At 38.0% G+C, this 25,274-nt stretch overlaps 1 protein-coding gene across 2 annotated transcripts in view; it reads left to right on the top strand.

Moving 5' to 3' along the window:
- LOC138151809 (serine/threonine-protein kinase 35-like) overlaps nucleotides 1-24,800 on the top strand; it is a 42,698-nt gene extending 17,898 nt beyond the window's left edge. Inside the window, exons 4-5 of one of the 2 annotated variants that reach the window (XM_069075378.1) lie at nucleotides 1,162-1,414; nucleotides 24,532-24,800. In XM_069075378.1, the coding sequence (XP_068931479.1) occupies nucleotides 1,162-1,403 (242 nt within the window). In that variant the 3' untranslated portion in view covers nucleotides 1,404-1,414; nucleotides 24,532-24,800. The remainder of the gene's footprint in view (nucleotides 1-1,161; nucleotides 1,415-24,531) is intronic. The other variant, XM_069075380.1, reaches the window with a different exon arrangement.
- Nucleotides 24,801-25,274: the final 474 nt, after the last annotated feature.

Genomic DNA, 25,274 nt, shown 5'->3' with positions numbered 1-25,274 from the left:
TTTTGATTTGGGTCTGTGATTTCATCAGTATAGGGAATTCCACTTGGAACAAATTCCCTTTACCAATTCAGACTGGTAACTACTATGCATTTCCTAATCTTAAAAAATTGCCTAAGTTGCTGGAAGTTTGACTTGCCTTAGTTCACACCCCTAGGGGGTGTGAAAAGTAGGACTTGAACCTGGCTCATCCTGACTCTTGCTCTTTATCCACTTACTTACTTCTCACCCCCATGTCCTTCTAGTGAATATATTAAAACATTATGGGAACAAAGATATCTTTACCTTTTTCATGTTTTTCTGAAGAAAAGTTGCACAGTGAATTGAAGAATGTACTGCTTTTCTCTTTATTTTATTAAAAAAGTATCTGGGGGGTGGCACAGTGAGTAAAGCACCGGTCCAGCAGTCCAGACCTGAGTTTGGTTCCGGCCTCAGACACTTAACACACACACCCCCAAAAACTAGTCCTGTAACCTTGGGCAAGTTACTTAACCCCAGTTGCCCTCCAAAAGGCAAAAAAAAAGTGTCTGACACTTCCTGAGTTGTGACTGGCTCCATTATATAAAGTACAGTTTACCTGGGTCAAATATGATTTTGTGGATATAAAAATTAATTCTTAACCAATTTTGGAACTGTTAAAAAATCAGGCATTTTTCTTGTAAGAGACTTGCCTAGTGTTATTGGTATTGGGGGAACATTTTCTGAGCTGTTATTTCTATTTTCATCTATCTTTGTGGTTTTTGATGTAGTGAGAGAAGCTTGTCAAATCCTCAATGTCCTAATCTGGATTTTCAGTCTTTATCCTGCATCTTAGTTAAATTATCTATTAACTTGTATTTAGTGGTATATTAAAGGCATTTTATCTTAAGAATGTAACAATCCATAATATACTTTTGGAAATCTGTTTTTGGTGTACTCTTGACTGACTTTGGCTATTTGGTCAAATTAGGAAGATTCACTGCTTAAATCCTGTTGTCTTTATTTGGTTTTCTTTTAATCTCTAGTGCAATTCATTTGTTATCATCTAGTCTTAGAGGCTATTGTAACCTTTGAGGCTGAGTTTTATGTATTGCCATTTATATTTTTCTGTTGCATGTAGCATCTCTGAGTTTATTTAGAAACAGGTCACTTTTTTTTCTTTCTTGCCCCTCATCTTGTTCTCAGGAACTTACATATGCCAAGGGAAGGACATAATACCAGTTGGGGAGGCAATGCTAGAAAACCCAAGCATGGAGCTGCATATTCCCTTGAAGAAAAAGAGGTCCATCCCAAATGATCTCTGTAGACTTCTCCACGACATGTTGGCTTTTAACCCCAAGGAACGGCTAGATGCCTTCCAGCTTGAAAGCCGTATTAAGCAGACTTCCTATGGGGAAAAGACCCAATGTTCCAGCTCTTCAAAGTAAAATATATTCAGGTTGGTATATTTTAAGTCTTTATAAATGTTTGGTTATTAGAGGAAGAGGGTGAGGGAAGTTTAGCACAAAATACACTGGATTTTAAAGGACTTAGGTTTGAATCATGGTTTAGGTAGTTACTATACAACCTTGGGTAAATCAGTTAACCTCTGTAGACCCCAGTTTCCTCATCTGTAACACAAGTGAGATGGACTACATGATTTCCAAGATCCTTCCTAGTTCTAATTTAAATGATTACAGCTTCAGGGGTATGGTTCTCTCAAAGATTGGGTTCTATTGGAAGATCTCAGAGTATTATTTGACTGTCTACTAGATATATCTGCCTCGCTATCCTGTGGGCACCTCAAACTCAACATGTTCAAAAATAGAACTCATGTTATATTCCCTTCCCTTAACAAGCCCCCAAATACCAAAGCCTACTATTCCTCCAAACTTCCTTGTGTCTGTTATTTAGGTTTGCAGCTTCGGAGTTATTCTTGACTCTTTGCTCACCACCTTCAGTCATTTGCCAAGTCTTGTAAATTTTACTGCCACTTCTCTTGCATCTGTCTGTCTTCTTCCTTCTACAAACATGAGCACTACTTCAGTCAAGACCTTCACTTCTCTCCTGGACATCACTTTCACCTCCCCTGTAATAGTCTCTTAATTGATTTCCCTGTTCTTTATCTCTCCCTCCTCTTAGTCTCTACACCAAATAATTTTCTTTTAAGTGTAGGTCTAAACATGTTTCACTGTTACCCAAGAAGCTTCAGTGATGCTCTGTTACTTTTAGTATAAAATACAAACTTCTTATCTTGTATTTAAAGATCTTTATCATCTGTTTCTAGTCTAGTCTTGTTTCTAGACTTATTTTATATTATTCCTCTTCATGCACTCTACATTCCTGTCAAACCCACCTATTTACTATTCTCCAAACCTGGTGTTTCTTTTCTTGCTCTCCCACAAAGGGATAAGCCTTTGTCCACGTTGGACCACATACCTCTAATACACTCCCTTCCCAGTTTGCCACTTTAAAAACTTAATCTTCCTTTATGGCCCAACTCAGGTAGCTTTTCCCATGGGAAGTATTTCTTGATCCTTTTAGTTATCAGAGCTCTTTCCTACCTTAAATTATCTTGTCTTTACTTATCTAATAGGTACATATTATATTTCCCAGTAGAATATACTACCTGAATTTAATTTAATAAATATATAAATTGCCTATTATATGTAAGACATTGTGGCAGTTTCTGGGGATAAAAAGACAAAAATAAAATACTGCCTACCCTCAAGGAGCTTACATTCTGCTGAAGGTTACAATATGTACACCACTGAATTTAAACAAGGTAAATTGTAGAGGGAGAAAGTACTAACAAGTGGGGAGATCAGGAAAGGCCTCCTGTAAGAGTACCCGTGCTTTGAAGGAAGACAGAGATTCTAAGAAGTAGAAGTGAGAAAGGGGCACATTCCAGACTTTGGGGGTGACAATCTGTACAAAGGCACATAAGGTAGGAGTTGGAATGTCAAATACAAGCAAAAGTTGGCAGGCCAATTTGACTCTATGTGAAGAGTATTAAGACTGGGAAGATAGGTGGAAGGTTTTAAATGATAGAACAAAGATTTTGTATCTTATTTTAAAGGCAATAGGGAACTATGGAAGGTTTTTTTATGGAAGATTTTTTATTAGGGGAGTGACATAGTGAAATCTGTGTTTTAGGAATATCCAGTTTGGGAGCTGTGCAAGAGATAAGATTAGAGAAGAGAAAAGATGGAAGCAAGGAGTCCAAATAGTATAGTGGTAGAGGTGAAACTGGCACAGAGAGAAGATTTGGATTCAGGAGATGTGGTAGTAGTAGAATCAACAAGATTTGGCAATTGATTGGATATAGTGGGAGAAGGAAGTGTAGAGATAGTGAATCTCTGTCATAGGCTGTGAACCTGAGTGAAGGGAAGGATGGTGTGCCCTCACCAGAGAGAGGAAAATTTGGGGGAAGGATACATTTTGGGAAAAATATAAAGAATTCTGTTTTGGACATACTGAGTTTGAGATGTCCACAGAACATCAGATGGTGTTTTAGCATTTAGGTCATGTTGGAATGGAGGTGAGTAAGGAGATCAGGGATAGATATATAGATTTGAGAGTCATGGACATAGAGATGATAATTGCACCTGTGGGAGCTGATGAACAGCAAGAGAAGGGATGCAGGGATTGGTTTTTATTTTATCTTTCTGTCTCTATGTCTTGACACATAGTAGGCTTCCAATAAATGCATATTGAATTGAATTGATTTCCAAGTCAATTTCTGTTGACAAGTTTCCCAACCCACTCCGAAGTCTGCCAAGATTCCCAATATTTCTGAAGGTGTTGTTGGTAGCCCTGCTTTCCCTGGGTGCTTTATTATTTTCAATCCTCTAACTGGCCACGGTCACCTTGAGTCTTTAGAGAAATTAAAAGCAACTCTTCCTTCCAAAAAAACTGGGAACCATTGTACCTGAGTGGGAGTAGGTACAATTAGGGGGATGGCTTTACTTGTTTCATTAACTATTAGGTTCAGGCACCCTTCTTATTTTATCTTGGACCAAGTACTGTGCTTCATACATTTACTAAATGTGTTTTATTGTTATTTATTTTGTTGAATGAAGTCTCCTAGAAGCAGGTAAGTGGTGCAATGGATAGAGCACTGGGTCTGGAGTCAGGAAAACTCATCCTCATGAGTTCAAATCCAGCCTCAGATACTTAATAGCTATGTGACTCTGAGCAAGTCACTAACCCTGTTTGCCTCAATTTCCTCATCTGTAAAATGAGCTGGAGAAGAGAATGGCAAAGCACCCCAGTATCTTTGCCAAGAAAACCCCAAATGGGGTCATGAAGAGTTGAACCCGATTGAACAATAACAACAAATATGTCCAGTGACAGGTGGTATTTTTGCCATCCAAGAACCTGTCTGACTAAATTAGAAAAGGCTTTTCACCAGGATGATAAATTTTCAACCATAGAAATCTCCAAGGCCATCTACTAAGTCATAGAGGGTTGTCTTCTATAGAAGGGAGTACCCCTGCCAATAAAATCATAGTTCCTAAAAGCAATAAAGAATCTATGTCTATAGAACATCAGAGCCAGTCCCATGTATAATCTGTGCAGTGCATTAATGCCTATTTTATAGGGGAAAACTTTACCATTTTTATTGAGGTTTACAGTTGCATCTTTGCTTTTAGAACCCTTAGGTCATAACTAACATTTATTGATGATGAGTGCTCAGTGAATCACTAAGCATTTATTAAGTGCTTCCTATGTTCTAAATACTAAGTTAAGTGATGAATATATAAATATAAGCAGAAAGAAAAACAATCCCTACTCTCAAGGAACTTATATTCTAAAATGGGAAGACAACACATAAAAGGGAGCTGAAAAGGGGCAGTGAAGGTGGAGATGTGGGTACGTGGTGATGGGACATGGCAGAGAAAAGCCTACGGAAATGAGTCAGCTGTGCAGCTTGGAGAAGAATGAAGACATGGCTGGCCTGGGCCTCTTCCTTACAGTGGAGGTCTGGGAAGAACCAGCCACTCAGAGGGAGAGGCCACAGGGTCTGAGAGTGCTTCCAATGTGAAAAATAATAATAGCCAACATTTTATATAGTGCTTACTATGTGCTAGGCACTGTGTTAAATACTTTACAATTATTATCTCATTGGAGCCTCGCGACAACCTCGACAGATAAGTGCTGTTTTTATCCCCATTTTCTAGTTGGGGAAACTGATTCAGACAGAGGTTAAATGATTTGCTCGGGGTCACACAGCTAGTAAGTGTCAGAGGCTAGATTTGAACTCATGTCTTGACTACAGCCCTGACATTCTACCTACTGCACTGCCTAGCTGCCAATAGTCCAGAGGTGGAGTGAGCTTCTAGCATTGAAGGGTTTTCTATGGCATGATAGAGAAAATTTTGTGAGGATGAGTCAGCAGCATACCCTGGAGAGAAATAAGGACATAAAGGAACACAGTCCCCAATCTTAACATTGTTCTCATGGTGGTGAGGAAGCAGTCTGCTTAAAATGATAAGCTTCGTGATACAATTTCCAGAAATGAATTGTGATGACAATTGTGGTCTTCTATACTAAAAAATTCACCTCTCTTTAAACTCCCCCACTTTATCTCCTTTCATCCCCTTTACTTCTAGTTACAATTTGAATCTCACTAAGAGTCTTAGACAAGGGCCCAAGAGCTTTACAACCTGGTATGTATGTTGGATGAATTTTTTCAATGCCTCATCAACTTTCTCTTGGTGAGGGGGTAGGAGACAAAAGAAAGTATGTGAAGTGGGTGAGTTTGGAAAGAGGGGAGTTACCACACTGAAAAATCAATTTAAATCCATGAAAATAGGAGAACCACATGACAAAAAGAAATTGACTGTATTCTTGAAATGGGAGCAGAGTCTCAAACAGAAAGAATTTCCAAATGACCAATACTCTTAAACCAAACTTTCTCATTTCCTCTCAAGGAAAAACTTTCTCCTCCTCCCCCACCAAGCTTCTCTTTATTTAAATGTTTTCCTCTACATTTTTCATGGGCCATCCGAAATCCTTTGGCAGGCCACAAGTTGTGCAGGCCTGCTGTAGAGAGTCTTATCAAGAATACCCTCAATGTTGCGATCATTTCAGAAAGATTTTTATAATGATGAGAAAGTAAGCAAATATGAGTTGTTAGTTATTGATGAACTTTCAGTTGATTTTGGGGGGTGTTAGTATAATCTGAGATTCTACCTCACCCTACCCCACCCCTCCCCACATTCTTTTTGCTATCTTCTCTTTGAGAATTCCTCCCAAGTGATTCCTCAATGCTTTCAAAATTGTATGCCTCCAGCATGGATCTTCTCAAGTATTTAAGGCTGAGGATAAGCTGGGCCAGCTCTTCTTCCTAAGTGCCACTTCTGCTTCATTCTAAGTGCCATAATACATTAGGGACTAAGGAATTATGGCCCAAATGCAGTTCCTCTGTCATTGTTAATGAAAGTAAATATTCACAGAAACATCTACAAATTTGTTCCTTTTTATTCTATTTGTTGTTCTCTCGCCAGTTTCATTTAAGAATGTTTTTAAGGTGAAGTGGTTCATTTGGATCTCTTGTTGATCTTTCTATAGACTTATTTTTGCTGCTTTATGAGACCTTGCTGTGGGTAGTCTGCCACCTTCCTTCCTAGTGTTTTAAAAATGAACTAATTTCCTAAACCGGTGTTTCCCATGGCTACCATATCTCTTCTTGGCAAGGAGATTAAGTGTTTGCTAGCTACACTGGGTTCCGGGCTCTTTAGGCTGCTTCATTGCAATGATTGTTTTATGTAGGTTACACTTTCAGGAAGTGATGATAATCAAGGTCAGTATCTTTGCTCATTTCCATTTCCTCACTTGAGCATCTATTGGTTTATTTGAATAGTTCAGGTTGAAGCTAATGAAGTTTTTAACACTGTCTTCTCAGTCTTCTGATTTGATGTTTATTTTAACCTGTGCTCTATTCTAATGTGTCAGTGGGTTGACTACACATAGACAGTTAAATCGATATCATTTCCACAACAGTGACCAGTAATTTTCTCTCTATTAAGATATATATATGTATATATATATATACACACACACATATATGATATATAATCCGTTTCATTTTTTTGTGGTGATGTTTGATGCTTTCCATGGCTAGGGCTTTCCAAATTTCTTCTGGAAGAAAGTGATTGATAACACACAGGCATGAGACTTTTGAGTAATCTGCCAGCTTTTTTCATTTCTCAAATATGGCTTGTATTTTCCAGCTTTTTTTTCATCATCCACTTCTGTACCCACCTTGCCTTGAAGTCACTGGGGAGTAAAAGGTCTTTGGTTTGCTTAGGAGGATCTGGTCCACTTCTTCACAGAACTGCTCTAGCTCTTCTTCCTCTGCACTACGGGGGTTCATAAGCTGCGATGATCTTCGAGGGGGTCTTTTTGTCTGTGCTTATCATGAGGTATAATGACCAAGGGTTTCATGGCATTTGTTGCTCTTCAGAGGGTGATGAAATCAACTTCTTTGCTTCTTCACAGAGAATCTGGTGGCCATATTTCTGTTCAACTGCAGCTTGTGCTTTCTTCTGAGTTTATTGTGTGAATATCAACATAGATGTGGTTCAGTCCTTTGAATGGTATTTGAATTGGTTGGTCACTGATAGAAAAAATCTCACATTTAGGGTACTAAAGTTAATGGGGATGTTCTAAAAATGGAAAATCTTGACATCTTCTATTCCCTTTTCTGCCAGTCTGTTACTGTTGCTTTGTAGGTAGAAGGGGGCTACACAGGGCTGAGCCATATATGCATTTTCTTTGTTTCATGGGTCATCATGGACAAAATGTTCATTGCCTAGTTGCCAGTGTAACTGGTGATGATTCTCTCTTCTTAGCTAGGCTGGTCCACAATACAGTTGATTTAGTCTTTTGTGGGGATTATCCTTAGAGCCTTTTCAACAGAGTAGAGCCTTCCTGACCTCTTGCTTTGTTGCTATAGTCTTCAAGAATCCAAGTTCATCTCCATACCACATCAGATAGGATTCTCAGGAGGGTCTTACTAATGGTATATGTTTAATAGATTTAAAAAAAAATAGTAGCAATACCCTTCCTGATGGGGAAATTTTGGTAGCACTTGCAAAATACCATGATTTGCCTGCCACTGACCCTTCCTTTTATCCTTAGTTTGTACCTACCCCAAGGACATAGGAATTTCTCAAATGGCTGAGCATCCTCTGATTCTAGATAAGAAGATCCAGAAACTTACTTGCTCTCTTTCTTTGTGGTGTAGTAGAAAGAACTCTGGACACTTTAAGTAAGGAAATGTGGGTTCTAGTTCTGTCTCTGACACTATTTTGTTTAATGATGTTTGCAGGGGGGGCTAGGTGGTACAGTGTATAGAGCACCTGCCCCAGAGCCAGGAAGACCTGAGCTCAAATCTAACCTCAGACACTTAACACTTACTAGCTGTGTGACCTTGGGCAAGTCAATTAGCCTAAAAAAATGATGTTTGCAAGTAGTTGCTTTCTTGGAACCTCAATTTCCTTCTTTGCAAAATGGTTGTTTTTCCTGCCTTGTTTAGGTCAAATGAACATCAAATGGATATTATAGATATGAAGATATTGTCAAAAAGTATGAAATGTTCTATGAATAGAAGGTAGCATTGTTCTGTCTGGAACTGGGTTACATGTTTACGCATTTGTTAGACAGTAGTAGTATCTTAAAACTGAAAAAAATTCTTCAAGGTTGAAATTCACATAAGGTAAAACAAGTTAATTTGCTGTTTCATAAATTATGTGAAATAATAGTCTATGTTTACAAGGGCTTACATGGTTCCTGTTTGGTGTCATGGGGAAGCAGGCAACTGCTGTTGTCTTGAATATTTTTAATTTTTTTGTATGCTGATTCCATTGTAACTTCTGAATTGCTACATTTTAGTCCCACTGGATATTTCTGTGAACTGATGTGCTAATTAAAACCCTAATTAAAATTATCTGCTCTTGAGGGGTGATTAGTTCCAGATCTTGAAGGGTCATTTTCCCATTTTCTGAGGCAGATTGGTCTTGTGCTAACTTGACTTGAGTATGTCTCTCTGTTTGGGTGGTTCTATTCTCTCTCTTAATTGAGGTTTGACTATGAGCTCTGACTTCCCAAGAAAATTCCTGTATATAGCACTTCACAGTTTACAAAGGGCTTTGACATTTATTTATTTGATCCTCACATGAATCCTGTGAGATAGCAGGGGCAAGCAGTTTTATCATCCATTTTACAGCTGAGAAAGATTAGATTCAGAGAGGCTAAGTGCTTTGCCCACAGTCAAGTCATTGACTGAAGTCTGGGACTAGACCCTAGCTCATTTCACCATCCCACATCAACTTAGGTATTCTTTCATCCCTCATTTGAAATATTAAATCAAATTCTGGGTTTTGCCAAACTGTTAGTATTACTGCTTAGATTAGCTGTTCTTGGCTATTTGGGGAATAGTACTCTTGTGCCCCCACCTATCCCTATTCATTTACATGTACATTTATGTAATTTGGCATATTTTGTGTTATTGTCAAATATGTATTTTAAAAATTTTGTACACTAGAACATTATGTCATGCTTATATTTCTGGGTTCTTTTACAAAATCGGTTACTTATTAATTTACTAATATTCTCCCATTTTCTTTCTCTCCTTATTCCTACCTGTTCTCACACTGAGCAAATATTGCTGAGCTCTTGTGTGTCTAAACAATAGGTAAGCTATTCCAGTTGCCTGAACAGATTTTATAATCATTTTCTGGATGTTCCCAACTAGAGGAATTCGCCCTACTCTACAGGACTTTGAGAATTTAGGATTATTTTCAAAGTTTTATGTTTGTGAAATGAATATGTAACCTTTCCAGTAAAAGTGAATTAATTAGTTTTCTTTTAATGTATTGGCCTAATTGTGTAAGCATTACATTTGAGTTGCAAAAAGTGGAGTTCATCTTTATCAGCTCTATATAAGGTTATTCTGCTTCAGGGAATATTATTATTTCTGTGATCTCTTTAATAGTGTTGTTCTTGCTGTTGTTGTACAGTCATTTTCAGTCATGTCCAACTCTTCATGACCCCATTTGGGGCTTTCTTGGCAAAGACACTAGAGTGATTTGCCATTTCCTTTTCCAGCTCATTTTACAGATGAGGAAACGGAAGCAAATAGGATTAAGTGACTTGCCCAGGATCACACAGCTAGTGAGTGTCTGAGGCCAGATTTGAACTCAGGAATGTGAGTCTTCCTGACTCTAGGCGTGGTACTGTATCCATTGCACTACCTAGCTGCCCTCTTTAATATTAGAGTACCAGAAATATTAGTTCTTTGTGTCAGAAGTGGGACTTGAGGAAAATGAAAGTACACAGGCTCATGTTACCTGAAGGCTGTACCATTGTACCCATTCTCTTCAGTCTGTTTTCATAATGGTGTGACTCATGATTTTGGCCAAATGAGACTGGTTATATTAAAGAAGATTTTGTCAAAATCAACTTCCGTTTTGTTCTTGGTTTTGTTTAGTAGGAGAAAAATGTTTCAGTTAGCACTAAACCTCTGTGTTTCTGAATCAGTTAATTCTAGGCCCTTAAAAGAAGTAACTTAAAAAGCAGCAAAGTTCCCTACCATAATCAACAATTGTTCCCAAAGCTCTAAGCATCTCTCCTTGCCTTGATAATGAAATGGTGTTTTATTTCTGTTAGTGTGACTGAGTCTCAAGGGAGTCTAGCTGCAGCTCTGTCCTGTTTAGTATTTACAATGCATGGGTAGATTCATTACAGGCAAGGGAAAAACTGAAAAACCTGTTTGTCTCATCCTGTCCACCTTTTTTTAGTACAGAGTTCATGTCATTTTATTTGGCTATATAAACCATGCTTTCTTGGAAGTGTTACTATAAAATGAAATAAATGTAAAATAAATTGGCATTTTAGGTCTTTTTTCTTGCCTAACATTTTTCTGTAGTAATCTATCTGTTATTTTAAAAGATGGAAACAAAGAAATTCTACTTTAGTTATTATACAAAGCTAGGGACCTGCTGTTCTGGCTAAGGGAGTCTCCAGTTCATTGAGAGGTAAACTGTTTATTCCATGGAACTTTTGTAAGTGAAGAGGTCCATGCTAGACTGTAGCAAAGGCAGTGGAAAGAGTCTTGGATTTTCTCTCAAAGAATCTGAATTCTGCTACGTTTTTATCTCTGCCCAAGGCTGTATGAGTTGGACAAGTCATTTGACTTCTCTGGGTCTCAATTTCCTCATTTGTAAAATGAAGGGGTTGGGTTAGATAACCTCTAAAGCCACCTCTAGCTTTAAATACACATACACATATGCATGTATATACATATATGTATATAACATATATGTGCATATACACATACACCCCATATAGTTTTATATGTGTGTGCACATATGTATATATACATATACATATACATATACATGTTCATATATATATATGTAAGAACTTTGTACTATGAGTCCTTCTCCACTGGGTGACTTTTTCTTCATTAGTCTTCTGGTATCATAGTTGTTCATTACGCTGATCCAAGTTCCTAATTCTTTCAAAATTGTTTGCCTTTGCCATATTGTCTTTGAATAAATTTTTCCCCTGGTTCTAGTTATTTCACTCTAAATCAGTTCATACAGGTCTTCTTGGGTTTTTCCAAAACCATCTCCTTCATCATTTCTTACAGCATAAAATAGTATTATATATACCATTTATATACTGTAACTTGTTCAGCTATTCTCCAGTTGATGGACACCACCTCAGCTTCCCATCCTTTGCTAACTCAAAAAAGAGTTGTAAGCATTTTCATGTATCCTTTAAGTTTATTTTGCTTAGGATTAACCCTTCCCTTAACCTACTCTTCATCTAAGTCTCCTATCTTACTTTTCTCCATTCTCTTCTACTTCTCTGTTGAGCGACTTTTGTTTTTGTAAACATCTGTGTGTGTGTATTTTCTTCCTTTGACTAATCCAGATGAGAGTGAGACTCTACATGTCAGTCACTCTCCCTCAACTCCTCTTCCTTGTTTGTATAGATATCTGTTTGCACACTGTGATTATGTGTGATAATTTTCCTTAACCTTCCTTTCCTTCCCCTCCCCCAATGTATTCCTCTTCCCCTCCTTTTCTGTTCTTCTTTTAAGATCAAGTAGAACAGAAGCACTCCCGAACCTTCTATCTAATTTGACTCCCTCTATGACAGTTGATTACGATAGAGTTCACAGGGGGCACATGTATCAACTCCCCATATTCGAATGCAAGTAGTTTATCCTTGTTTTAGTTCTTCATATCATTATTCATTCGTTTTTTTATCTTTTTATGTTTCTTTTAATGCCTGTGTTTGAACTTCAGAGTTTATAAATAGCTCTGGTCTTTTCATCAGAAATGCTTAGAAACCCTCTATCTCATTAAAGATCCATTTTTTTCCCCTGTAGGATTGTATTCGGTTTTGCTGGGTAAGTAATTCTTTGCTATGATCCTATATATTTTGCCTTTTGAAACATGGCATTCCAAGCTGTCTTCTCCTTCAAGCTGGAGGCTGCTGCTGTGTCATGTTTGATCCTGGCTGTGACCCCTCTATACTTGAAATAGTTCTTGCTGCTTCAAGTATTTTCTTTAACCTGGAAACTCTGGATTTTGGCTCAATAAATGTTTATTGATTGACTGAGATATTGTTGAGAAGTGGACAGCTTGTATAAGTAATGACAGATAAGAATGGAAATGTCAGATTTTTGAGGACTCAATGCCAGACCAGGCAGATTGTATTTTTTCCTGTAGGCCTTGGGGATCCATTTTTGAGTAGGTAAATGACATAATCAGAATGATACATTAAAAAGATTATAGTGAAGGAGGGTGTTTTGGGTGAGACTAGAGGTGGAGAGACTGGATGGAAGGAAATGAGAGTTGGTGTTAAAAATATAGACATTTGTGTCAGCAAGCAATTTGGGACTGTTGAAAGGACTGAACATTTCCTCAAATGAGATTTTGCTTGATTTCTGCATCCTACTCAATTCTGGGTACAGTTTTGTCCATATATAGCACCTGTAAAGAACACACATATCAATAATCTAACTTGGGGACTGTCTGTCTAGCTTGCATGTCTGGGAAATATGCATTCTTCATTTGCTTTGTTTTTAAAGTGTAGATGGTTAACCTTACTCTTTGCATTGCTGTGGATTATACCGAAGAGGCTTTATATCTTTGGGTCAGGAGAGGGAGGCTTAATGCAGTTAGTATATAGTCATCTTTGAAAAGGAGAATTTCTAGAATTTCACCATGAGATAATCCTTTTGTCTGGATTTTGTGTTAAATCTTCCATGACACAACAATCACCTTAGGTATCTATCTTTTTTTCTACATTGCTTCATGTCAGTTGTGAGCAGATCACTGAATAGTTACCTCCATAGTGGTACCTGTCATCGTTGTAGTTCAGTTGTTTCAGTCATGTCTGACTCTTTGTGACCCCATTTGGGGTTTTCTTGGCAAAGATACTGGAGTGTTTGCCATTTCCTTCTCCAGGTGTATGTCATAGTCTTGTGTAATTTTAACATGTGTGTGACACCTTGTATGCTATGATTCTTCAAGGCTGCATTTTGTGTTACTCAGTCATATGCTTTTTTTCTTTAAAAAAAAAAAAACCTTTCTTTTTTCACCTAAGCATTTATCTCCTTTCCTTCCCATATCATCCCCTACTTCCCAGGGGGAAGGATGAGGCAGAGGAAAGAAGGCAAAATCCCTATCACAAATATGCAGAGTCAAGAACAACAAATTCTTACATTGGCCATGTCAAAAAATTAAGTTACGAGCATTCTAAAAATTGACAAATGGTAGACACTACAGGATCTTAGAATTCTCTTTTCCTCCCATTCAGTTGTAACCAAAAGGTTTGGTCTGCTATAAAAAATGATTTACAAAAATCTGTTTTATTAACCTGCATTTTCATTGAAGATATTCATAGACCATCCTCATGAAGATTTTTATAATTTTGAGGAAGGTGTATGAATCGGTAATTACCCAGGTGCCTTTTTTGGGAAAGCATTGTGATATTTTTCCTTCATTCAGAATATTTTTCTTTTGTAAAACCTTGAAAACCGATCCAATTAAACTTCCACCAGCTCGTTATAGTCTTTGGTCTGGAACAGCTGGTCTTGATTACATCTTAAGTGTCATTGCTAATTCCTCACATTGAGTGTAAGGTATTGAGGTTGTAGAGTCCAAATATAGCTTGGGATGGCCTGCCAGACTTTTGCTCTACTGAGCACAAGGGGTAGGAAATAAACTTTTATCAAATGCTTACTATGTGTTCAGTCCTGTGCTAAGTACTTTACACATATTATCTTATTTGATCCTCACAATAACTTTGTAAGGTAGGTGCAGTTATTATCCCTATTTTACAGTGGAGGAAACTGAGGCAAACAGGGTTAAGTGACTTGCCCAGGGTCGCATATCTAGTATGTATCTGAGCCTGGATTTGAATTCAGGTCTTTCTGAGTCCAGGACTAGTGCTTTATCCACTGAGCAACCTAGCTGCCTCTGGGCAAATATGACAGTTCCATTATCACTGCTGATGAGACAAGATCATTCTGTCCATTTCCTCCTTTCATTTCTATCTGAAGATGCTTTGGGGATGGTCTACTTAGCTGGGACTCCTGCCAGGTTTCATGGAGGCTTATTTTTCCCCCTAGCTGACTCTCACCAATTTTTCTAGTTATATGACTCTGGGCAGGTCACTTAAACTCATTACCCTAGCAACTCCCTAGGACTAAGTTACAAAGAAATTGCAGATCAGCATCAGGTGGAGGTAGCTCCCACATCAGGAGATCTTTACTTAGATTGAATTATAGGTCTGGACCAAGAGAAAAAAATCTGCTTGCTAGTGACAGTTAGGAAGAAGACATTAAAATTGTTCCTCATTCATTGAGAGGGACATGTTGGACCTGGAAGGAACCTGAGAGATCAGTGAGGGCATGAGCTTTCTGTCTCCCCTGACATCTATCACACAGTAGGTAGCTGTGTGACCCTGGGCAAGTCAGTTAATCCTTTTTGCCTCAGTTTCCTCATCTGTAAAATAACCTGGAGAAGGAAATGGCAAACCACTCCAGTATCTTTGCCAAGAAAATCCCTATTGGGGTCATAAAGAATAAGACACAACTGGAAACAACTGAGCAAAGGTAGTTAATATTTGTTGAATGGTTCTCCTGGGGTACAGAAAGGACCAAGGACAGATTTCTATATCTCTATAGAGGGTGTCCCCAAAGTCTAGACACATTGGAAATCTCATTAACTATGTATATTTTCAAGAAATGAAATGAATTAAATTTTCAACAGCATTTTATTTAATTAGCATAAATGAGATTTCATAAGAAGATATAGGAAATCTCATTGATTAATTAAATTAACCTCATTAATATGGAAAATAGAAAACTTTTATTCCTTATAGAACCATATAGAAGTGGGGTTCAAAGAACAAGGGATTTTGATTCAGAGGTTCTTTTCACCTGTTTGAGCCTTAGTTTTTTTTTTTTTAATCTTCAAAATAGGACCAGTAATGCCATTTGGCTCACCTCACAGAGTCCTTGTGAAGATCAAATGGAAATATCTGTAAAGTACCTTAGAAGTATAACAGGCATTATAAATGTCAACTAATAGTAGTAGAAGAAGTAAGAGTAATTGTAACAGTAGTAACAGTATTAGTAAGAGTAATAGTAACAGTTGAAGGAGGAAGAGGAGTAGCAGCAGCAATTATACCTGCACCAAAGTCCAATGTCTCACTGTATTGTGGGAATTGACCCTAGACCCTTGAAAGCTATGCCAGTAGAGCACGAGGTCCAGTAGGTTATACCAGACTAGAGGGACCATGAGCATGGGTCTGCAACACTGAGGAATCTCAGGCATATCACCATCAAATATCAACTGCTCTGTTTAGCATTTTAAAGTCTTTGTAAGGTGTGTGTGTGTGTGTGTGTGTGTGTGTGTGTGTGTGTGTGTGTGTGTATGTATTAGGGGACTGTCTAAATATGTAAGTGCATAGCTCCATTGTAACATGGATAGAGATGAATTGATGTCTGGCTCACCTTTGTGGAAATTTCATCACCACTTGCAAAGGAGAAAGGGGCAGCAAGGCTTCAGGTCTGCTGAGACTGGGCAGTCTCTCCTCTCTCCCATGTAAAAGGATTATTGGGCTAGAATTTCAAATATATATGTGATGAATTTCTTATGCACACATATATGATTTGCATTATAGATATCATATGTATATATATATATATAAATGTGTATTTTACTCCTACAAATATTTCTAATCTAAGGGCATGATATTTGGAGGTTCAGAAGAAAAGCTTCTTCACTCTTAAGGATCACTCTTATGGAGGAGAATATCACTTAGGTTTCAGATGCCAATTTAGCCCCTTTCCAAAAAACTCTGGTTATGCAAAAGATCATCACAAATAGTGACTCGTGAGTAAACCCTTCTACTCAAGCAAGACAGCAAGCAAAAATCTGAGAATTTTTTACATATCAGAACATACTAAAAAAATATAGTAGTAAATGACCAGGAGTGAGATAAAAATCTCAGCTCATACCAGGAGAGAATGGTATCACCCAGGGAAGGTTCCTATCATTCCAGTCTTTATACATCATTCCTCTCCATAAATTCTAGGCCCAGCCATGCTGGCTTTGTTTGCTTTTGTATCACACATGATACTCCAGTTCATGTCTTTGTGCCTTTATGGTGGGTGCCATCCATGCCTCAAAGGCTCCCTTCTTCCTTACCTCTGCTCTTTAGCATCTTTGGCTTTCTTAGAGACTCAGATAAATACTCTGTTCTGCAGGAGACATATCCTGATCCCCCCAGCTGTTAGAGCTTTCCTGTCTAAGGTAAGCTTCTATCCACTCCGTATATATCTCATGTGGGACAGCTAGGTGGCGCAGTGGGTAGAGGGCTAGGCCTGGTGTCAGGAAGAGTCACCTTCATGAGTTCAAATCTGGGCTCAGATACTTGCTAGCTTTGTGACCCTGGGTCAGTCACTTAACCTTGTTTACCTCAGTGCCTCATCTGTAAAATGAGCTGAAGAAAGAAATGGCAAACTACTCCATTATATTTGCCAAGAGTCAGACACGACTGAAAAAAAAAAACCGAACAGTAACAACAAATGCATCTTGTGTGTACCTATTTATTTACATGTTGTTCTCCCATTTGAATGTGAACTTCTTATTGCTTAGAAGAGTGCCTGGTTGTTGATTAACTGCCCAGATGATACGGACATTTTTGGCCACAACAACTCTCTAAGATAGGCTATCTGTACTGGTGGAAGGAATGCCCTTAGTGACAGAATCACAGATCCTTGATGTATTGTACTAATAGTGGTAATGATGATAAAGACTAATCACAAACTTTTGTGCAGCTTTCATGGTATTTATTTAAGAAAAAAGTTGGTTCTCTTTCCTTCTGAACCTTTTAAAGATAATTTGTTTAAAATGGTTTATAACCAAATTTCAAATCTAGTTATAGAATAGTTATAGAACAACACCCTCCTGAGAAAGGGTGAAATGTCAAGGGCATTATTATTATTATTATCATTATTATTATTATTTTGCTTATCACCAGAGGCGGGTTGAGCCTCTGCACAGCATAGATTTATTCTCTTGCTGATCCAATTTCCTCTTGTTCTTTTTCAACCTGGTTAGTGGCCAGACAAGGCAGGGCATTTATCAGTACTACCCAGTTTCAGATGAACAATGAGTTGTGGAAAAGGTTACTGTTGATTTCACTGTGGCCTGAAGCATTAGTATGGGAACAGAAACGTATAAACTGAGGCCAAATTGATCCTGGATATCTTGTCCTGTTCTTTTTTATATGGAAATGTTCATTTTTATTGGTGTCTGTCAAATTCAGTGTAACAAAAACTTATTTGAAAACACCCAACTCAAAAAGGGCAGGTACCACATATGTCAAGACACATTCTTGGTGATTTAATATTTTAGAGAACTAATTTTTTTCTTGTGTGTCACCATCAACATTTTCTCTTTAAGGAAGAAGGTCTGATAAGGCAATACTTAACTGAAAAATTAAAATAACTGGAACAAAAGTAAACTGATCAATAGCTGTCTTCCTCTTAGATAATGGGAGGAATGGCAATGAGAGAAACTTGGAGAACAGAGGCAAGATGCAGGGGTTGGAAGTATATTGGACTTTCAGTCAGAAGACCTGGTTTCTATGAATGGTTTTGCCACTTATTGTGTGATCATGGGCAAATTGTTTTAATTTTTCTAAGCCTTCATTTCCTCATTTATAAAAGGAGATATTACTACTTGTGCTACCTTTCTCCACAGAGTGGTTATGAGGAATAATCTTTTGTAAAGTTAGGTGGTATAGCAATGTGATCTTCATTTTGTGATATTGATCAATCAACAAGTATTAAGCACCTACTGTTTGTCAGGCACTGTGCGAGGGCTACAGACACCAGTGGATTATACAGAAAGGTCATAACACAGGTAGGAATTTAATTTGCTAAAATTAAATATAGCTTAGAAGTCAAAGTCACATCTGTGGTTAATTTCTGCTCGCTTTCTTGAATTCTTCTGGTTTTTTTTCCCCTTTTATATTTGGTTCTTTATGCTGGTGTTCTTTCCTTATGTTGATTTGTTTCTTATTCTACCCTATGTCTCTACTTTTAAATCAGCAAACACATCCGCTGTGGTGGATGTGTAAAGGCATAAGATACAGTTCCAGATTTAAAAAGCTCACACTGTAGTAGAAAAGATAAGGCACGTGTAGAAAAAAAAGTTATTATTTTATATTGTCAAGTAACAAATGACTGGTAAAAGATTTTAGAGATCACTGTGGGATGGGGTTGTCAGGAAAGGTTTTGCAGAACAAATAGGGTGGTTTGGGTTTTGAAAGATGGATAGGATTTATATTGTGGAAAGAGTAGAAGTAAAAGATAGTTGGGAAGTTTAGAGTGAGCAAAGGGCTAGATCAATCTGGCTTTGTTGTTGTTCAGTCATGTCTGACTCTTTGTGACTCCACTTGGAGTTTTCTTGGTAAAGATACCGAAGTGGTTTGCCATTTCCTTTTCCAGCTCATTTTATAGATGAGGAAATTGAGGCAAACAGGGTTAAGTGACTTGCCCAGGATTACACAGCTAGAAGTATCTGAGCCTGGATTTGAACACAGGAAGATGAGTCTTCCTGACTCCAGGACTGGTACTTTATTCACTGTGCCACCTAGCTGCCCTTATCTGGCTTTAGTAGAGACTTGATTTAATGGAGTAGTGGAGATACTTTGATGGGCTTGTCATCCTCAAAGTGGGTACTCCCTTCACAGGCACAGATTGCAACCCAGTCATGGCTTCTCATCCTGTGTGGCTCTTAAATTTTCATGAATCCTTCGTAAAACATTTACACGACATGCTGGAGACCTCCCTCTATGTCTTTTAATATTTTGTCTGTACCAGCATACCTTTTCAGATACCCAGTTGTTACTCCTTATTCTTTTTGAACAACTCCTTTTTTCTCATACCTATCCTTGACTATATATTTCATACTGTTTTATTTTTAAAAAATTTTATTGTTGTTTTCTTTTTTTACACCCCTGTCATTTCCCCCCTGAATATCCCCTACCTCCCTCCTCTCAGCTGAATCCTTTGTAACTAAGAAAAATCTTTAAGCAAAACCAGCAGACACAGCACCCAGTTTTATACTACTTTTTCATGCAAGGCATTATGTACTGCACACTTCTATCTACCATTAATCTTTTTGAATGGGCATAGACCAAATTGAGGACATTTGTAAATATTCTGAGGCAACCAAGCAGATTATTACAGTAGTCTAGGCATGAGGTGATGAATGCCTGAATTAGGGTGGTGGCAGCATAGGGAAGAGGAGGGGATTGTTATGAAGGTATCATTCACAGGACTTGGCAATTTTGAATTGGCAAAAAGATTGAATGTGAAGGGTGAAAAAGTTTGAGGAGTGGAGAATATTCTGTAGGTATCTCAAACTCAGGATGTCTAAACAGAATTCTCTATCTTCCAAAAACCTCATCCAAATTTCCCTAAATCTGTCTAGGGTACTATCATCCTTTCAGTCATTCAGGTTTTACAATCTTGTAGTCATCCTTGATTCTGAGTTCTTCCTTACCCCAAATATCCAATAAGTTGCTAAGTCTTGTTGATTCTACCTCCATTGCATCTCCTTTCCTTCCCTTTGCTCACAAGTTTACCACTCTAGATCTGGCCCTAATAACTTCTTGCTTGAACTATTACAGTAGCCTAATCTCTTCCCTTTCCAACTTATCCTCCACACTACTGCCAAAGTGATCTTACTAAAGCATATTTCTGAGCATGTCACTCTCAGATCTAATACAAACTCTCCCATTAGCCCTTCTGGCTCTAACTTATATTTTTAGGCTTGTTATATGCTGCTTGCCTTCATACACTCTATGGTCCAATCAGACTCTATGGTTTTACTGTCTTTTAACTTCACATTCCATCTCTTATCTCTGTGCTTTTGTTTTGGCTATACCTTATAACAGGAAAACACTCCCTCTTCATCTCTGCCTCTTAGAACCCATAGTTACCTTCCAAGGTCAATTCATATTCCACCCTCTGTTGGAGGCCTTTCCTTCCCCTGTCTGTCATTATGTGGTATTTATTTTGTATATACTTACATGTTGTCTCCTCTTATAGAATGTAAACTCCTTGAGGGCTGGGAATTTTGTCTTTATATCCTCATCACCTAGCACAGTGCTGGCATATGATGTCGTTACTGGTCAATTGTGTCTGACTCTTCATGACCTTATTTGGGGTTTTCTTGGCAAAGATACTGGAGTAGTTTGCCATTTCCTTTTCCAGCTCATTTTTACAGATGAGGAGACTGAGGCAAATGGGGCTAAGTGGCTTGCCTAGGATCACACAGCTAGTAAATGTCTGAGGCCAGATTTGATTTCACAAAGATGAGTCTTTTTTTAATAGTATTTTTCTAATTACATGCAATGATAGTTTTTAGCATTCATTTTTGTATTTTGAATTCCAAATTTTTCTCCTCCCTTCTCTCCCCTCCCCAAGACAATAAGCAATCTGATGTAGGTTGTACATGCACAATCGATGAGTTGTTGATTCCAGACCTAGCACTCTATCCACTGTGCCATCTAGCTGCTCATGCTGGCATATAATAGGTACTTAATAAATGTTCATTGATTGATTATTCCAAGTCAGTGTTTCTCTTGGCCTCTACAACTCTCTACTTAGGAAGATGATCATGTTGTTGGCTGTGGTGATTTCTGGGATGTTGTGACTTTTCCATTTTGGTGACTCTTTTTACATTGGTTAAAATGCTCTACAAAATGGTCTCATCAGAGTCCATATATTAACTTTTATCTTTTCCTAATTTTTCAGAATCAGCATTTTGTTTAAGTAAGTCAGGATGTGTTTTTAATTGTATGCACTGTTTTTTCATCTTTTATCCTATATTCTAAATTGTATTAACTTTGAGGTTTGCTTTACCTAGTTTATAATCTGTACTGTATCAGCTTATTCATTAAATGACTACGTGGGAATGAGGACCATATTTTATTTTGGGGTACTCCATGGGTTTGCCAAAGTTTTTGCCAAAGATTTCATAGCATCTTGTGGTCAATCTCTTAATAAGAACCTCTCTGCTTTTATGGATAGCAGACAGTCTGTTGTGCCTATATTCAAAACCCTTCTAGCTTACACTTTCCAAGTGTAGTATTCAAGAAACTCATGGTCATCTTCATATCATAATAATGCAACAGAGTTGCACTTTTTAATGAATAATGTTTGTCTCTGAAGGGGTTTGGATTTTATTCTGTAGAAAATATAGATGCAATGGAGATTTATATAGTTGAGTAGGGTATTTATATAGTTGAAATGGTATTTTGAGAAGAATGATCTGATGAAATGAAAGTGTTTTCCAGTATTATGAAGGATGTCCTGTGAAAAGTTGAAATTAAAAAAAAACTCACAGCCTACTTGTAAGCTCTGCAATGTTTCTGTATGTTGAGAACATTGTGCTTTGTGACCCCTAGAGCACTTTGGGGCCCCCTTAATTTGGTCCACACTGGAAAGAAAAGTAGGTTTAGCAATCTGCACTGGAAAAACCAAGTGAATGATGAATGATGAATGTACTGGAGGAGGAGGAGGAGGAGGAAGAGGAGGAGATCACATCTGGGCAATTGGGTTAGTTCTTCCTATCACAAGATCCAGGTTTTAGAAAATCCAGTTCTTTTACTGATGCCATATTGTTTCATTATGTAAAACCATAATTTAAAAGAATCAAAATAGCAGGTAGAATAAAAAAGTCCAATGGAAAAATGCAGAGAGGCATTAAGGAGACTGCAGAATACCACCAATAAGGAGTTGCATGTTGGAAGTGGCATGAAAGTCATTAAAGACATTTATGACTCAGAAAAGAAGTGGAAATGATTCTCTTTTAAAAGCCAAATCAAGTCTATGAGCATTTATTAAGAACCTGCTATATGCCAGGCATTGTGCTAAGCACAAAGGCAAAAAATAGTTCTTGCTTCCAAGGAGCTCATAATCTAGAACAGAGGTTCCCAAAATTTTTTGGCCTACCACCGCTTTAAAAAACATTACTCAGCACCCCACCCTGGAAATCTAATATCTTTAACAGGTTTTTTTTTTTTAAATTTGCATTATTTAAAAAAATACAAAATATATTTTTTAAAAAGACTCTTCTTAAATTTAGTAATTTACTGTAAATTTGTGGATTTTTTCTGCCTTGAAACTTTAATGAAACAATATTACGTCATGTAGCTGTATAGTATCGTATTGTAAACAAGTCAAAGCATGCTGGACTTCCCAAGAATGTGTGACACACTTGCCTGCCGGCACTTGCTTGTTAAGACCTATTGGCCACCTTGACCACTGATCAGTTATAACTTGCATTTTGTGGACCTGTTTGGAAAATATTGTAATCACTATGACTTTAACTCTGTTAATACAACAGATGAAACATGTATGAATGTTTTTTTCAAAATTTTCTTCTCTTCTTTCCTTATGCTTCTACAGCCCCCTTATTTTTATTCAGTGCCTTCCAATTGTACCCAAGGCTACTACCGCCCCGTCCTGATCATTTCAGTGCCCCCCAGGGGGTGGTATCACCCACTTTGGGAACCTCTGAGAGGGACACAGCATGAAAACATGAATGTATGAACAAGATACATACAGGATAATTTAGAAATGTTCAGCAGAGGGAAGGCATCAGCCTGAAGGAGGATTGGAAAACACTTTTTTTTTAAGCAATTGGGGTTAAGTAACTTGCCCAAGGTTACACAGCCAATTTTTTTGTGTGGGTGTTAAGTATCTGAGTCCAGAACCAATCCTGGGTCATCCTGACTCCGGGGCTGGTGCTCTTACTCACTGCGCCACCTAGCCGCCCCAGGAAAACACTTTTATAGAAGGTAGGATTTTAGGTGGGAATTGAAAGAAAACAGGGAAATAAAAAAAATGGAAATGAAGAGGAAAAACATTTCAGCCATGGAAGATAGCCAGCGAAAATGCTTGGAGTCTGGAGACAAGTTGTATGGGTCAAGGAATGGCAAGGAAGCCAGTGTCACTGGATCTCAGAGTATATGGTTGGGGGAGAGGGAGAGGAGGTATAAGAAGCCTGGAAAAGCAGGAAAAGCTTTGGATAGTTTTGATTGCTAAGCAGAATATTTTCTACTTGATCTTGGAGGCAATAGGGAGCCACTGATTGAATGGAAGGAGGGTGTAGTGACATGGTCAGACCTGTACTTTAGGAAACTCAGTTTGATGGCACTTTTGAGTTCTGGTGGTAGAATCCAGATTTCAGGACATAATGGAGAAAATAGTGATGTGGAAGTGGCTTTTGCTTGAATGAGTTTGGTCATATTGATAGATCAGAATTCTAGGGGCTCAGATGCAGGGGGATGGAGGCCACCTATGTATATGTGAAAGCTGAGATGATAGCTAGTGTGAGTCTGAAGCTATTGAAAGCAGAGAAAATTAAGAATTCATAATCCATTTTTAGTCACAGTAGAAGTAGCCATCATATGTAAAATGAAAGATAAAGTTAGTGAACTAGATTATCTCATCTCTTCTAGCTAAACCCCCTTTTTCTCTTTTTCCCATTTTAGCTAAAATTCAGCTTCCAATGTTGTAAGGTTGCTGACCATAACCAGACTAGACAACCTAATAAGTCTGAAATAGCTAGGTTGTACAGCACTCTTAGAGTGCTGGGCCTGGAGTCAGGAAGATTGGAGTTCAAATTCAGCCTCAGATACTAGCTGTGTGGCCCTAGACAAATCACTTAATCTCTGTTTGCCTCAGTTTCCTCAACTACAAAATTAAGAAAATAGTAGTACCTACCTCACAGAGTTGTTGTAAAGATCACATGAGATATTTATAAAATGCCTGGTATGTAGTAAGCTCTGTACAAATGCTTAGTCACCTCCCTTTCTGCTAGGATGGTCTTTTTTCAGTATCAGGTATTAACCACTGCTGTGGTATTTATATAAGCCTATTCGCCTGTGTTCCATCTTCTTGTTATAGAATATAGGGTAGAATTCCTACTAATGCTTTTCTCTTTCTCATTCCAGGAGTGATCATAGTTCAATGGCGGATGAGGCCATTCATAGAAGTTATCATGTCAAACTTCAGAAGGCCCTGTAGGAGTTCTAAACAAAAACTCGTGGAATCCTACAGAACCAGAGTGGTGCTCATGGGAACCTGGAAGCAGCAAGAATGGGTTTTGGCAGTTATACACTTAGAAATTTCCATGTCTTTTTCTTCTTCTTCCCTTCTCCCAACAGGTTCTTAATTGTTAAGTATTGAAATAAAACTGGGTTTTAAAAGCTTTTTGAAAGATTTGCTGACACTTTGAAAAATTACTCTTTTTACGTTTGGAGAAACTGCTATCACATTCACCTCAATGGAGAGTGTGCACGTATATGTACACAAATTTAACAACGTAAAGCAGGAAGATGCTAGTTTATGCTTTCTCACCTTGGGGATGCTATGAAGACTGAGACAGCATGTTGAGAGCTGTATCACAAGGAAAAAAAATACTAGACAATGAGGACAAGAGGTCATGGCTCATAAATTTAGTCTAAAAAATACAAGTTAGGCTGAAGTGAAAAGCTTCTGAGAGGGCTGATGAGAAGATGAGGCCAGAAAAGTAACCCAGGATCAGACTGTGAAGGGTCTTTTGAATATCAGGCTCCCTAAATAAAAGTTGCTCGGACTTTCTTCTGTAGAAAAGAGAGAGATGGTTTCAAGGCTTCTTGCTCCATTTGTAGCCAAAACCATGAACTCTACTTCTCTGCCTGTTTGTCACTAACAC

Source organism: Petaurus breviceps, unplaced genomic scaffold (assembly GCF_028583685.1).
Source record: "Petaurus breviceps papuanus isolate PSGF00001 unplaced genomic scaffold, PetGlider_PUasm1.0 90919, whole genome shotgun sequence".
Taxonomy (NCBI): Eukaryota; Metazoa; Chordata; class Mammalia; order Diprotodontia; family Petauridae; genus Petaurus; species Petaurus breviceps.
This window is presented reverse-complemented; position numbering and strand designations above follow the sequence as displayed.